This window comes from Gopherus evgoodei, chromosome 6 (assembly GCF_007399415.2).
Source record: "Gopherus evgoodei ecotype Sinaloan lineage chromosome 6, rGopEvg1_v1.p, whole genome shotgun sequence".
In the NCBI taxonomy this organism is placed as follows: Eukaryota; Metazoa; Chordata; order Testudines; family Testudinidae; genus Gopherus; species Gopherus evgoodei.
The window spans coordinates 100398775-100413939 of record NC_044327.1 but is presented as its reverse complement, the minus strand read 5'-3'; the positions used below and the strand labels follow the sequence as shown (position 1 = coordinate 100413939).

The 15165-nt window shown below is 47.1% G+C and overlaps 1 protein-coding gene across 5 annotated transcripts in view; it reads left to right on the top strand.

The window, feature by feature from the left end:
* The first annotated feature begins 4740 nt into the window (after positions 1–4740).
* The window catches only part of SETD9 (SET domain containing 9), a 29052-nt gene continuing 18627 nt past the window's right edge, over positions 4741–15165 (top strand). For 3 of the 5 annotated variants that reach the window (XM_030566666.1, XM_030566663.1, XM_030566665.1), the window contains exons 1-2: positions 4912–5093; positions 13663–13698. In XM_030566666.1, the coding sequence (XP_030422526.1) occupies positions 5008–5093; positions 13663–13698 (122 nt within the window). In that variant the 5' untranslated portion in view covers positions 4912–5007. Of the gene's footprint in view, positions 5094–13662; positions 13699–15165 lie in introns of all 5 variants that reach the window. The other 2 variants (XM_030566667.1, XM_030566664.1) reach the window with 2 other exon arrangements.

The following is a 15165-nucleotide window of genomic DNA, read 5'->3' as shown; positions in this document are numbered from 1 at the left end:
CACAGATGCACATACCAACTTCCTCCATCACTGGACCCCCACCCCATCCCTTTATTAAAAGGATCACACTTTCCCAGGGTGAATGTAGAATTGAGCTTATAGTCATTATGTTAACCTGCAAAGGCCCAGATATTGAGTACTGGCCTTTAAAATGTGACACTGTGAACTGCAGTTAAATACACAGGTGCTATTATGGTTTTAGGACACTGGTCTGCAGCTGTACTGTCGTGTCCTGTGTTCTTCCCATACCTCACGAGTTAAGCTGCATTAGAGAGGATCGGTCCGTGGATGGAAGCTATTGAAGATCTGTAATATATATAAAACTATGCTCAAATCAAATATTACCTGTGTCAAGGAAAAACATATAGTCAATTAAAACCAATGATTTATTTGGAAAATTCCTGAGAAGCATATTGGAGAATCCACATGAAGGATTTTGAGGCTATGGACCAAAAATAGTGTCATAGTCCCAATATATAAAGATCAATAAGACTTGAGCCTTCTCGCCCTCAAGTTGTTTGAAAAACTCCCACTAGCCTTAAGAGTACAGGATCAAGACCATATTTTGCAAATCCATCGCAAAATCTATACATGAGAGAGAAATACAGAAAAATCTGTTCCAAGGAACAGGAAAGTTATTTAACATTTATGCTCTGTCTACACTACAAGTATAACTTCCTTGGGTTTTGTGGTACCCGGTTACAATATGGTTGTTCCCTGGGCAGAGCCAACCCAGTTCCAAAACCGCTGATGGTCTCATCCACATGTTATGCTATACAAAGCACACAGGATCTTTTATAGAGGAGAAGGCAAAAATGCCGCATTTATGGAGAATACAGCAGTTAGCATATGCTTTTCAGTCATACACATGCACACACACATACATACACACAGAGTCCTGCCAGCTGATGTTTATAGTCACCAGTCCAGAGTCTGGATCAATCTAGTGGCCATCCAGATTGGTCGCAGAGGGGAGCCAGGCTCTGTCAGTCGCGATCCGATACTCCTGGAGTATAGCAAGACGAACCCAAAGTCCCATGGCAAAGCACCCAGTTCTTATAGACTTTTTCTCTGTTGAAGTCTATGGATTTTGCTGTGTCAGTCTCTGTTATCTTCTGATGTAAAATCCCAATAACCTCCAAGAGGGTCATCCTTTCCTGGTTTCAATTCAGTTAATTTGTTTTGTCCTTAAGGGGTGCCAGCCTTACCTCAGGGTTGTCAATCTGCCCTTCCTTCATTATGGATGCGCATTAATGGTTCTCTGGTGTAGTTAAGTCTCTTCACTCCTTCTTCCTTGACCATCTGGCTATAACAATGGCCTTCACACCTTATCTTTTCCTGATGCATACATTCCTCATTCACACAATCTTTTACAGAGACCTTCAAAGGTACACAACAGTTTTTATGTTGAGTAAGAAAAGTCACTGTAAATTAAGCCTTCCTAAATCTTATAATCAAAACAATTTACTTTGGGGCCCAGGCCTTCAACATTCCTCTAATCTCCTTAACACAGAGACAATACAAGATCCTGTCTCTTACTTTCTAAACCTTAAAACAAAGAAATGTATATTTAACTAGAGTTCCTAATTTATAATACATATAGGAAACCATAGTAGACATTATAACTTATCCTAAGACAAAAGAGTGACCATAATCAGTCAGAAGAATTGTTCTGGTCTCCCATTCCTTTCTGCTATTCAAAAAGGGTGGCTGGCAGGAGGAAATCAAATCATACATTAATTCTCATAGTACATTTATAAAATCCTGCCCCTACACACGACAGACTTTAGCTGCTTTGTGACTGGCTCCCCTAAAGCGCTGGATCATTAATGTCGGGGAGCTGCCAGCACACAATTTGAGGAGGGGGGAGAATTTCCCTCAATTCCCCCTACAAGTAAATCTCTTTAAAAACCAAGCCCAACTCAATTTTGAAGAGGAAAATGTTATTAATATATAACAGATGTCAAATGTATTTGGATAGAGCCAGAAGAGTGAAGTAACAACATCATCCCCAACTTTTAGATAGCGATGTCAGCCTGTTCTTGAAAAAAAAGTGTGTAGCTAGAATAATTAAGAGAACGTTAAAGAAAAAAGGGAGGTAAGAGATGTTTTCGTACTTGGTGTATCTTTCGTAACTCGTTTTTTCTACAGTTTAATAGGTTTATTTTAAAACTTCTAAAAATTACTCAGTATAAATACCCAGCAGTAACATCTAACTTCTCTGCAGGGAGGCTTGAACTGTCAACATGCTTCACCCATTCCAGATGAGATCATTCTATAGCTGGTGCAGCCACAGTTGGAGCATAGGTTGTTTTTGTTTGTGTTCAAAACCTGGAAAAGTATTTCATGACAATGACACTACCGATCTCTGCTGCAACAAGGAAAACTTGAAACACACGTTGTTTTGTTTGAGGCACTGGTTGGTGTTCACATTTTTAGGGTTGTTAGTTCTGTGTTACTACCAGCCCATTATTATTTTGCCATTTTTGAATAGCAATTGATATGATTTTTAAGGTATTTCTCAGAGTAGTTTGAATTGTGCTATAGCACTATGCACTAGCTCTCTGATCTGAGTAGAAATCAAAAGCTAGTATCATCAAGCAGTCCCAAAAGGGAGATGTAGTTCTAAATCAGGGGTGGGCAAACTTTTTGGCCTGAGGGCCAAATTGGAGTTGCAAAACTGTATGGAGGGCCAGGTAGGGAAGGCTGTGCCTCCCCAAGCAGCCTGGCCCCTGCCCCCTATCCAACGCCTCCCACTTCCCACCCTCTGACTGCTCCCCTCAGAACCCCCAACCCATCCAATCCCCCCTGCTCCTTGTCCCCTAACCACCCCTGCTCCAGACCCCCTGCCCCTAAACACCCCTGGGCCTCCACCCCCTATCCAATTCCGCTGCTCTCAGTCCCCTGACTGTTCTGACCCCTATCCACACCCCCACTCCCTGACACGGCGGCGTGGCTGCAGGGGAGGGGGAATAACGGGGGCGAGGCTGGGGGCTAGCCTCCCTGGCTGGGAGCTCAAGGGCCAGGCAGGACAGTCCCACGAGCCGGATGTGGTCCATGGGCCATAGTTTGCCCACCTCTGTTCTAAACTCATGTTTGTGTCACCCTCCATCTGTTCTACCTGCAACAAAAGCCTATTAAATCCATGGTTTTATTATGTAGTAGTATTATTATTATTATCACCTCTAAAGTGACTGAGCTTAGGTCTGGAACTCAGATCTCACCACTGCAGTGCATGACGCTACCACTTGGCCACTAAACCTCTTTCTTATTTATTTATTTTTTAAAGACCCAAAGCCCTTAAAAGTACATGACTCTAGCAGAGGACATTGGAAATCATAAGAATATAAGAATGGCCATAGTGGGTGAGACCAAAGGTCTATTCAGTCTAGTATCCTGTCTTCTGCTAGTGGCCAATGCCAGGTGCCCCAGAGGGAATGAACAGAAGAGGTTCAAGTGATGCTTGTCCTGTTATCCATTCCCAGCTTTTGGCAAACAGAGGCTAGGGACCTGTCCATCCGAGCTAACAGCCATTGATGGACCTATTCTCCCTTAATTTATCTAGTTCTTTTTTGAACCCTGTTATAGTCTTGGCCTTCACAACATCCTCTGGCAAGGAGTTTCACAGGCTGACTGTAGGTTGTGTGAAAATATACTTCCTTTTGTTTGCTTTAAACCTGTTGCCTATTAATTTGGTGACCCCCAGTTCTTGTGTTATGAGGAGTAAATAATTCCTTATTTACTTTCTCCACAACAGTCATGATTTTATAAGCCTCTATCATATCCCCCCTTAGTCATATTTTTTCCAGCCTAAAAAGTCCCAGTCTTTTTAATCTCTCCTTATATGGCAGTTGTTCCATAACCATAATCATTTTTGTATTTCTGCATTACTTTCTACCTTAGTCTATTAATCAATCATCCCTGTCCAGATATTATCCACTATATAATTAAATTACATTTTCAAAGTAGAATGAACATACAAGAGTAAAACTGGGCTCACCACCTGAGCAAAGTGCAATCACTGGTGCCTCTGAACCTTAATTTATAATTGACCTACTGTTTTAGAGGGCTGTTTTACTGAAACTAGCCCTTTTGGTGAGGACAGTTTCTGAGTCTCAATTAGGGTACAACACGTTCTGACATGAGGGTCTTTCTCTCAGGGCCACCCAGAGGAATCAGGATGCGTGGAGCAAAGCAATTTTGGGGGCCCCTTCCATAACAAAAAAGTTGCAATACTATAGAATACTATATTCTCAGGGAGGTCCCTGTGGGGCCTGGAGCAAATTGCCCCACTTGCCCGCCCCGGGGCAGCTCTGCTTTCTCTTATACACCCAGCTATAACCCTTCCCCTCCAAAAAAGTCCCAATAGCTCATGCTTACTATCTGGTCACCCTCATCTCACTGCCTGTGTTTTAAGGCCTCCACCTACATTCCTGCCTCAGTTTCCCCACCAGTGCTGGCTCCATGCACAAGCTAGCAGGCAGCCAAATCTTCAGCCAGCTGTAACACTTGAGCCAAATAAGGTAGGGCTAGGAAGGAACTGTTAAGGCGTGCGTCCAATCAAACTCAGGCCAGAGTCATTCCAACCAATCGAACTCTCTCATGCAAATAAGCAGTACAGCCCAGGCGGGGGATTGGCTGCGCTACCACTGACGTCATCGGGGGCGCCACAAAGGTTACCTGAGCCGACGGGGCCTAGAAGTAATATAAACTCAGCGCGAATCCGCGGTGATCTCAGCGACAGTCTGCGACTTCAGCTACGCCTGCGCACAAAGCCGCCAGCCGTGCGACTCCGGGGAGAGTCTGGCGCCTTCCCCGCCTTCCCCTCCTCTATCGGGGGAAGAGGCGTGGCCCGGGCGCTGCGGGACCCCCCCCGGGGGGAGGTGCCACGCTGGACGCCAGGGGGGGCGGGGCTGCCGCCAGAGCTCGGCAGGGAGCTGGCTCCTGCGGGACGCCAGGCCCGGCGCAGCTCAGGGGGGAGGGGCTGCCCTTCCCGGCGGGGTCACCATGCTGCGGGCCCTGCTGCGGCGCTGGGCGTCCTACAGGTACCGCTTCGTGCCCTGGATCGCGCTGCACCTCCGCCACAAGCGCAGGTGAGGGGGCGGGGGCACGCGCCACCCAGCCAGGCCCAGCGCCCCGGGAAACCGCCTGCAGTGGGAACAAACCGGCCCCCGGGCGGCAGAGCGCGCGACCCAGCGCAGCCGCGGGAGCCTGCCGGGAGCAGCCCGCCGTAACCGCAGGGAGGGGCGTGTGCGGTGCCGCTCGCGGGCCCTTAACGCTCTCAGCTGCTGCTGCTGCTCACCGCCACCTGCCTGAGCGGGGTTGGCGCGGCGGGTCCCATTCCCAGCCGGGCCCTGTGGAGGTAAACGCGGGGATCGGGCACTCTCCTGCCTCCCCCACATCGGCATCCTGGAAGTGCGGCTCGGCCCTGCGTTTCTGCCTCAGCTGTTTTCAGATCCAGGCTGGTTTGTGGTATCGGCACAAGAACTGGTTTCACTGCTTCTCGGCAGCGTCGCCAATACTAGGCAGGGGGACAAGAGAATAGGAACTCGGGTCCTATGTCACTGCAGGCGTCAGCATCAGCGATTCCAGCTCCCTCTGCTGTAGCTTTCTTAGGGCCTGGCTACCCTAGCTGATGTAGAGCTCTTTGAGGTAAACCAGCCTTCCTGGAGTGCAGATGGGAAAGCGCTGTGGTCTGTCCACACTGCCAGCACACTGGTGTGGCCACATTAGCAGCTCTTGCAACCGCCTCAGAGAGAGAGCAGTGCATTGTGGTAGCTATCCCAGCATGCAAGTGGCTGCCACATGCTTTTCAAATAAGAGAGTGGGGTGGAGTGTGATGTGTGTTGTGTCTATGTGGGGGGAGAGAGAGTCTGTTTTGGGGGGATGATAGTATGTCAGCATGCTGGCTTGTAAGTTCAGACAGGAGCAGAGCTACCCTCCCCTGGCCTCTCACACACAGCATTCCACAGCAATGGTTGCTTTGTCTGGGAGCAGATAAGCAGCGGGCTGTTAAATGGAGCTGTCAAAGGGTACATCCAAAACAATGACAAAAGTGGCCACTTGACTTAAAGGGATGATGAGACGTTTCTGGAGGCTGATCAGAGGGTATGGCTACATTTGGAATCAGCGCTTTGAAGTGTGAGTGTAGTCAGAGCGGCAGCGCTGGGAGAGAGCTCTCCCAGCGCTGCATGTAAACCACATCCCTTACGGGTCTAGCGTGCAGGCTCCCAGCGCTGCTGCCCTGATTACACTGACACTTTACAGTGCTGTATCTTGCAGCGCTCGGGGGTGTTTTTTCACACCCTGTCATAACTTTATTCCCAGATCTGGACCTTAGCGTCCAAAATATGGGGGTTAGCATGAAAACCTCCAAGCTTAGCTACCAGCTTGGACCTGGTACTTGCTGCCACCACCCAAAAAATTAGAGTGTTTTGGGGCATTCTGGTCCCCCTGAAAAACCTTCCCTGGGGACCCCAAGACCCAAATCCCTTGAGTCTCACAACAAAGGGAAATAATCCTTTTTCCCTTCCCCCCTCCAGGTGCTCCTGGAGAGATACACAGACACAAGCTCTGTGAATCCAAACAGAGTGACTCCCCCTCTCTGTTCCCAGTCCTGGAACAAAAAGTACTTTCCTCTTCACCCAGAGGGAATGCAAAATCAGGCTAGCCACTTCAACACACACAGATCTCCCCTGATTTCTTCCTCCCACCAATTCCCTGGTGAGTACAGACTCAATTTCCCTGAAGTAAAGAAAAACTCCAACAGGTCTTAAAAGAAAGCTTTATATAAAAAAGAAAGAAAAAATACAAATGGTCTCTCTGTATTAAGATGATACAATACAGGGCAATTTCTTAAAAGAATATTGAATAAACAGCCTTATTCAAAAAGAATACAAATCAAAGCACTCCAGCACTTATATTCATGCAAATACCAAAGAAAAGAAACCATATAACTTACTATCTGATCTCTTTGTCCTTACACTTAGAAACAGAAGATTAGAAAACAGAACTACTTCTCCAAAGCTCAGAGAAAGCAGGCAGCCAGAAAACAAAGACCTCAGACACACAATTCCCTCCACCCAAAGTTGAAAAAATCCGGTTTCCTGATTGGTCCTCTGGTCAGGTGCTCTAGGTGAAAGAGACATTAACCCTTAGCTATCTGTTTATGACACGCCCCCCAAATTGCAGACAGTGGGGAAGCTCACTGGCGGCGATTTCCTTCTAGAACTTGAAAATAAACAGATTAATACAACACATGCACCTTTACATATACTACTAAGTATATAACTAACAGACTTTTACATTTTAAGAACACTTTTTAACTACTGAATTCTGGGAAACTCTCACGGGAGAGTGCATCAGCAACTTTGTTAGAAGCTCCGGTGATGGTGTTGAATTTCAAAATCAAAATCTTGGAGAGCTAAACTCCAACGAAGAAGTTTCTTGTTGTTCCCCTTGGCAGTATGAAGCCACTTTAGTGCAGCATGGTCAGTTTGTAGTTGGAACCGCCGTCCCCAAACATATGGGCGTAGCTTTTCCAGGGCGTACACAATGGCATAGCATTCCTTTTCACTGACTGACCAGTGACTTTCCCTCTCAGACAGTTTCTTGCTGAGAAACACGACAGGATGGAAGTTGTGATCTGTTGCTTCCTGCATGAGCACTGCTCCTATACCACGCTCAGATGCATCTGTGGTTACTAGGAATGGCTTGTCAAAGTCCGGGGCCCTGAGCACAGGGTCAGACATGAGCATCGCCTTAAGCTGGGTAAAGGCCTTTTGACACTCATCAGTCCACTTAACGGCATTTGGCTGGGTCTTTTTGGTCAGGTCGGTCAATGGGGCAGCGATTTGGCTATAGTGTGGTACAAATCGCCTGTAGTATCCGGCCAAGCCTAAGAAGGATTGGACCTGTTTCTTTGACCTTGGGACAGGCCACTTTTGGATAGCATCCACCTTGGCCTGTAGGGGGTTTATGGTTCCTCGACCCACCTGGTCCTCCAGGTAAGTCACTCTGTTTTGGCCTATTTGACACTTTTTGGCCTTAACAGTTAGTCCTGCCTGCCTGATGAGCTGAAAGACCTTTTCCAGGTGTAGTAGGTGTTTGGGCCAGGAGTCTGAAAAAATGGCCACATCATCGAGGTAGGCAACTGCAAATTCTCCCAGTCCAGCTAGTAGACCATCTACCAGCCTCTGGAAGGTGGCGGGTGCATTTCGAAGGCCGAAAGGAAGGACATTGAATTCATACACCCCCGCATGGGTGACGAATGCTGACCTCTCCTTGGCAGGTTCATCTAGCAGTACTTGCCAGTACCCCTTGGTTAAGTCTATTGTAGAGATGAACTGGGCACGTCCCAACTTCTCCAATAGCTCATCGGTGCGTGGCATTGGATAGTTGTCCGGACGAGTTACCGCATTTAGCTTACGGTAGTCCACGCAAAAGCGTATTTCCCCATCTGGTTTGGGTACCAGAACCACTGGAGATGCCCATGCACTGGTAGATGAGCGGATTATACCCATCTGTAGCATGTTCTGGATCTCCCATTCTATAGCAGCTTGGGCATGAGGAGACACCCGGTAGGGTGGGGTTCTGATTGGGTGAGCATTACCTGTATCAATGGAGTGGTATGCCCGTTCAGTCCGTCCTGGGGTGGCTGAGAACAATGGGGCGAAGCTAGTGCACAGCTCCTTAATTTGTTGCCGCTGCAGACGTTCCAGGGTGGTTGAGAGGTTCACCTCTTCCACGCCACCGTCTTTTTTCCCGTCGTAGTAGACACCGTCAGGCCACTCAGCATCATCTCCCTGGACTGTAAACTGACAAACCTGTAAATCTCTGGAATAGAAAGGCTTGAGAGAATTAACATGGTACACTTTAGGCTTTAGTGAGGAATTGGGAAATGCTATGAGGTAGTTTACAGTTCCCAGGCGCTCTTGGACCGTGACTGGCCCTTCCCATGATGCTTCCATCTTATGGGCCTGTTGCGCCTTCAAGACCATAACCTGGTCTCCTACCCTGAAAGAACATTCTCTGGCATGTCTGTCATACCAGGCCTTTTGCTCTTTCTGAGCATCCTTTAGGTTCTCTCTAGCAAGGGCTAAAGAGTGTTGGAGGGTGCTTTGTAGGTTGCTTATAAAGTCCAGAATGTTAGTTCCTGGAGAAGGCGTAAACCCCTCCCATTGCTGCTTCACCAACTGTAATGGCCCCTTAACCTCGTGACCATACACAAGTTCAAATGGTGAAAACCCTAAACTGGGATGTGGTACAGCGCTGTAGGCAAACAGCAACTGCTGCAACACTAGGTCCCAATTATTGGAGAATTCGTTGATGAATTTTCGTATCATGGCCCCCAAAGTTCCATTGAACCTTTCCACCAGGCCATTGGTTTGATGGTGGTACGGGGTGGCAACCAAGTGATTCACCCCATGAGTTTCCCACAGTTTTTTCCATGGTCCCTGCCAGGAAATTAGACCCTGAATCTGTAAGGATGTCGGAGGGCCAACCTACCCTGGCAAAGATGTCTGTTAGGGCCAGGCACACAGTGTTAGCCCTGGTGTTGCCTAGAGCTACTGCTTCTGGCCATCGGGTAACAAAGTCCACTAAAGTCAGTACGTACTGCTTTCCTCTGGGCGTCTTTTTTGAGAAAGGGCCCAGAATATCCACAGCTACTCGCTGAAATGGGACCTCAATTATGGGGAGTGGCTGGAGAGGGGCCTTGACCTGGTCTTGAGGCTTACCCACTCTTTGGCATACCTCACAAGACCGGACATGCTTGGCAACATCCTTGCCCATCCCCTCCCAGTGGAAGGACTTCCCCAACCGGTCCTTGGTTCTGTTCACCCCAGCATGGCCACTGGGATGATCATGGGCTAAGCTTAAGAGCTTCCCCCGGTACTTAGTTGGAACCACCAACTGTTTTTGCGGCTGCCATTCTTCCCGGTGTCCACCAGAAAGAATTTCCTTGTATAAAAGTCCTTGGTCTATAACAAACCGGGATCGATTAGAAGAGCTGAGAGGCGGTGGGGTGCTCCGTGCCGCCGCCCACGCTTTCTGAAGGCTGTCATCTGCTTCCTGCTCAGTCTGGAACTGTTCCCTTGAGGCTGGGGTCACCAGTTCTTCCTCAGACTGTGGACTTGGGCTTGGTCCCTCTGGAAGCGATGTAGGTGATGGGGTTGTTTCCGTTGCTGGTGAACCGCTCTCCGCTGGTGCACCTGAGGGTATTTCAGGCTCTGGCTGAGCCTTTTGGGTATGGCTGTCTTGTGCTTCTGCCAGTTCTGGCTCGCTGGCGTCCTCTGGCGTTGAGTTTGAAGATGTGGTTGCACTTGCTGGTGCTGGTTGCTGTTCCAGTTCCGGGCCTGGGACTGGAGATGCTGTGGCTGTTTCAGTGGTAGGCATGGAATCCGGGTCCACTACCTCTGTCTGGGTCTCAGGTAACACAGACGGGGCCTCTGTGGACGGCTCAGGAACAGGAATGGGTCTGGAAGCTTGCCTGGTTTGGCTACGTGTAACCATTCCCACTCTCTTGGCCCGCCTCACCTGGTTGGCCAAGTCTTCCCCCAGTAGCATGGGGATAGGATAATTGTCATAGACTGCAAAAGTCCACATTCCTGACCAGCCTTTGTACTGGACAGGCAGTTGAGCTGTAGGCAAGTCTACAGCTTGTGACATGAAGGGGTAAATTGTAACTTTGGCCTTTGGGTTGATGAATTTGGGGTCTACGAAGGATTGGTGGATAGCTGACACTTGTGCCCCCGTGTCTCTCCACGCAGTAACCTTCTTTCCGCCACTCTCAAATTTTCCCTTCGCTCCAAGGGTATTTGAGAGGCATCCGGGCCTGGGGATCTTTGGTGTGATGGTGGTGTAATGAATTGCACTCGCATGGTGTTCTTTGGACAGTTGGCCTTGATATGTCCCAGTTCATTACACTTAAAGCATCTTCCATCTGATGGGTCACTGGGCCGAGGTGAGTTACTGGAGACTGGTGAGGTGGAAGGGTAGGGTGTTTGTGGCTTTACTTGGGTGGTATGTGAGGTCTTTGGCTGTCCTCGGTTGTAGGGTTTATGGTCTGTGTGCCCCCTGGGGTAATCGTTCCCCTTGACAGTAGCTTTCTTGCTTTCTGCCAGTTCCATCCATTTGGCTCCAATCTCCCCCGCCTCAGCGATATCTTTGGGTTTTCCATCTTGTATGTACCGTGTGATGTCTTCAGGAACACCATCCAAGAACTGCTCCATTTGTATGAGGAGGTTCAGTTCTTCCAAGGTTTGAATGTTGTTTCCTGTTATCCAGGCCTCATAGTTTTTTGCAATGTAGTAGGCGTGTTTGGGAAATGACACCTCTGGTTTCCACTTTTGGGTTCTGAAGCGCCAACGGGCATGATCTGGGGTTATCCCCATTCTGTATCTGGCCTTGGTTTGAAAAAGTTTATAGTCATTCATTTGCTGCTTAGGCATTTCAGCTGCCACCTCTGCTAAAGGTCCACTGAGTTGTGGCCTTAATTCTACCATGTACTGGTCTTCGGGGATGCTGTACCCAAGACAGGCTCTTTCAAAATTTTCCAAGAAGGCCTCGGTGTCATCACCTGCCTTGTAGGTGGGAAATTTCCTGTGCTGTGGAGCAATAATTGGCGCCGGGTTGTTAGGGTTGGCTGGCACATGCAGCCCAGCTTTTCCCAACTCCAGTTCATGTTTTCTCTGTTTTTCCCTCTCTTCATACTCTTTTTGTTGTTTTTCCATTTCTTTTTGGTGTTTTTCCATGTCTCGGCGGTGGGCCAACTCTTCTTCTGCTTGTTTCCTTCGGTAGGCCACCTCTTCTTCTTCTAGTTTTCTTTTGTGTGCTGCCTCTTTGGCTGCCTGTTCTCTTTGGTAGGCTGCCTGTTCTCTTTGGTAGGCTGCCTGTTCTTCTCTTTCTTTCATCTCCATGTCTTTTTGTTTTATTTCCAGCTGTCGCCTGTGTTCAGCCTCTCTGAATTGGTCTTCCGCCTCAATTTTTGCCTTGGTAGACATGGTTCCTGTTTTCTTGTGTTGGGGTGCCCTCCGGTGTTTCTCTTCTGAACTGCAGGCTCTCTGTTGCCTCCTGAAGTCTGCCTAGCAACAGTGCCTTTAGCTAATCTTCAATGTTAAGTAAACCTGAAAAACCACTTTATTTGCGTTTATATAGTGCTGGTATGACTCTCAATGGGAGTGCTATTGTGTGACAAAAGACTCGTGATAGCCCCTTAACGACTTCTTGCTTAACATGCAAGCCACAAACTGCCAGAGAGAGCAGAAAAAAAAATTTTCTCTGGTTCCCTTTTAAAACCAAACTGTTTCTCTCTGCTAAAAAGCCCTTAGCAGAGAAAAGAAAAATATAATATTCCTACTGGCTTCTGGATTCTGTCTATCTCCCACCCGCTGCCACTCATGTCATAACTTTATTCCCAGATCTGGACCTTAGCGTCCAAAATATGGGGGTTAGCATGAAAACCTCCAAGCTTAGCTACCAGCTTGGACCTGGTACTTGCTGCCACCACCCAAAAAATTAGAGTGTTTTGGGGCACTCTGGTCCCCCTGAAAAACCTTCCCTGGGGACCCCAAGACCCAAATCCCTTGAGTCTCACAACAAAGGGAAATAATCCTTTTTCCCTTCCCCCCTCCAGGTGCTCCTGGAGAGATACACAGACACAAGCTCTGTGAATCCAAACAGAGTGACTCCCCCTCTCTGTTCCCAGTCCTGGAACAAAAAGTACTTTCCTCTTCACCCAGAGGGAATGCAAAATCAGGCTAGCCACTTCAACACACACAGATCTCCCCTGATTTCTTCCTCCCACCAATTCCCTGGTGAGTACAGACTCAATTTCCCTGAAGTAAAGAAAAACTCCAACAGGTCTTAAAAGAAAGCTTTATATAAAAAAGAAAGAAAAAATACAAATGGTCTCTCTGTATTAAGATGACGAATACAGGGTCAATTGCTTAAAAGAATATTGAATAAACAGCCTTATTCAAAAAGAATACAAATCAAAGCACTCCAGCACTTATATTTATGCAAATACCAAAGAAAAGAAACCATATAACTTACTATCTGATCTCTTTGTCCTTACACTTAGAAACAGAAGATTAGAAAACAGAACTACTTCTCCAAAGCTCAGAGAAAGCAGGCAGCCAGAAAACAAAGACCTCAGACACACAATTCCCTCCACCCAAAGTTGAAAAAATCCGGTTTCCTGATTGGTCCTCTGGTCAGGTGCTCCAGGTGAAAGAGACATTAACCCTTAGCTATCTGTTTATGACACACCCCAGTTGCAGCGCTGTAAAGTGTGAGTGTAGCCAAGGCCATACAACAGTAACACAACACCTCGTTCACACTGAGGCTGGGGCGCTCCAGCAGGGGCGCATCAAACGTTATTCCGCACGCGCTGAGGTGGAGTACTAGGAGCGCTCTAGCCATGGAGTCAGAGCACTCTGTGTGCCTTGCCAGTGTGGATGAGTAGTGAGCTAGTGCGCCCATGGCTTCTTTAATATGCTGTAACTTGCAAGTGTAACCAAGTCCTTAGTTCTGCAGCAGTGACAGGAATAAAATGTAGCAAGAGCATATTTTACTGTGTAACCAATACAAAGCTGAATACACAGAGGCTGAAATCCTGCCCCCATTGAAAATAGTGGCAGAATTTCCTTTGATTTTTAATAGGAGCAAGATTTCACACCAGAGCAGGATGCTTAACTGGTAAGTTTCTTTTTCCATATTAGTTTTTCAGGGTAGAGCTGCATTTTAAGGACTATAGAAAATCCAGGTCTTCATGCCTACCTGATGATCCAAATGGAAGCTTAGAGTAACATTTTCAAAAGTATCTAAGTGATTTAGGACCTCACGTCTCCTTTTCAATGTGACTTTGGTGACTTAGGTTCTTAAGTGCCCAAGTTCATTTTTTAAAATGAGATTTGGCCTTCAAAGTCACTTAGGTGGTTTTGAAAAGTTTCTTGTCTTAATTTTTTATATAGTGACCGTGACACCATTATACTGATAGTGCAATGAACATATGGATCTGGGGACAGATAATTTAGCTAAGAAGTTATGCTCTTTTTCCTTTCTTCTGTCTGCTTGATCACACTGTTTACTGCTAGTATTGCCACATGCTATTTACCTCAGTCTGCTGCTCTGAGATCTTAGATCTTACCCTCTTCTCCCTGTGTCCCCTACACATTTTAAAAATCAAGGAGTATACTTTCAAAGAGGTACAGCATCAAACTGTGGAATAGTCTTCCAAGGGAAGTGGTAGCTTTGTTTGAGCCATTAAATCTCAAGTGAAGAAAGCATTTGTGAATGTACTGTAGGGAACAATTCTACAATGGTGGGAGTTTTGATTAGATGGTCAAATAGGTCTTCTAATTTTTGTAGTAAACAGCAGAAGCCCTGGAGTGAATATAACATTCAGTTGATTATCTGATGGAACTAATAAGTATTTGTCATTGTATAATTCCCCACTCTGAGCCTTAGCGTCCAAAAGATGGGGTACCAGCATGAATTCCTCTAAGCTCAATTACCAGCTTAGTACTGGTAGCGCTGCCACCAACCAGGAATTCCAGTGCCTGGTACACTCTGGTCCCCCCAAAACCTTGCCCGGGGACCCCCCAGACCCAATCCCTCTGGGTCTTAACGCAAGGAAAGTAACCCTTTCCCTCACCGTTGCCTCTCCCAGGCTTCCCCTCCCTGGGTTACCCTGGAAGATCACTGCGATTCAAACTCCTTGAATCTTAACACAGAGAGGAAAATTCACCTTCCCCCCTCCTTCTCTCTCCCCCTCCCAGACTCTCCCTGAGAGAGAAAGTAATCCTAACACAGAGAGAAAATTAACCTTTCTCTCCCCCTTCCCTCCTTTCTTCCCACCAATTCTCTGGTGGAGCCAGACCCCATCTCCTGAGATCTGACACCAGAATGAAAAAAACAATCACGTTCTTAAACAAGAAAAGCTTTTAATTAAAGAAAGAAAAACAGTAAAAATTATCTTTGTAAATTTAAGATGGAATATGTTACAGGGTCTTTCAGCTATAGACCCTGGGAATACCCTCCCAGCCTAAGTATACAAGTACAAATTAAAATCCTTTCAGCAAAATACAAATTTGAACTCCTTCCAGCCAAATACACATTTGGAAATAAAGACAACAAACATAAGCCTAACTCGTTTTTTCTACC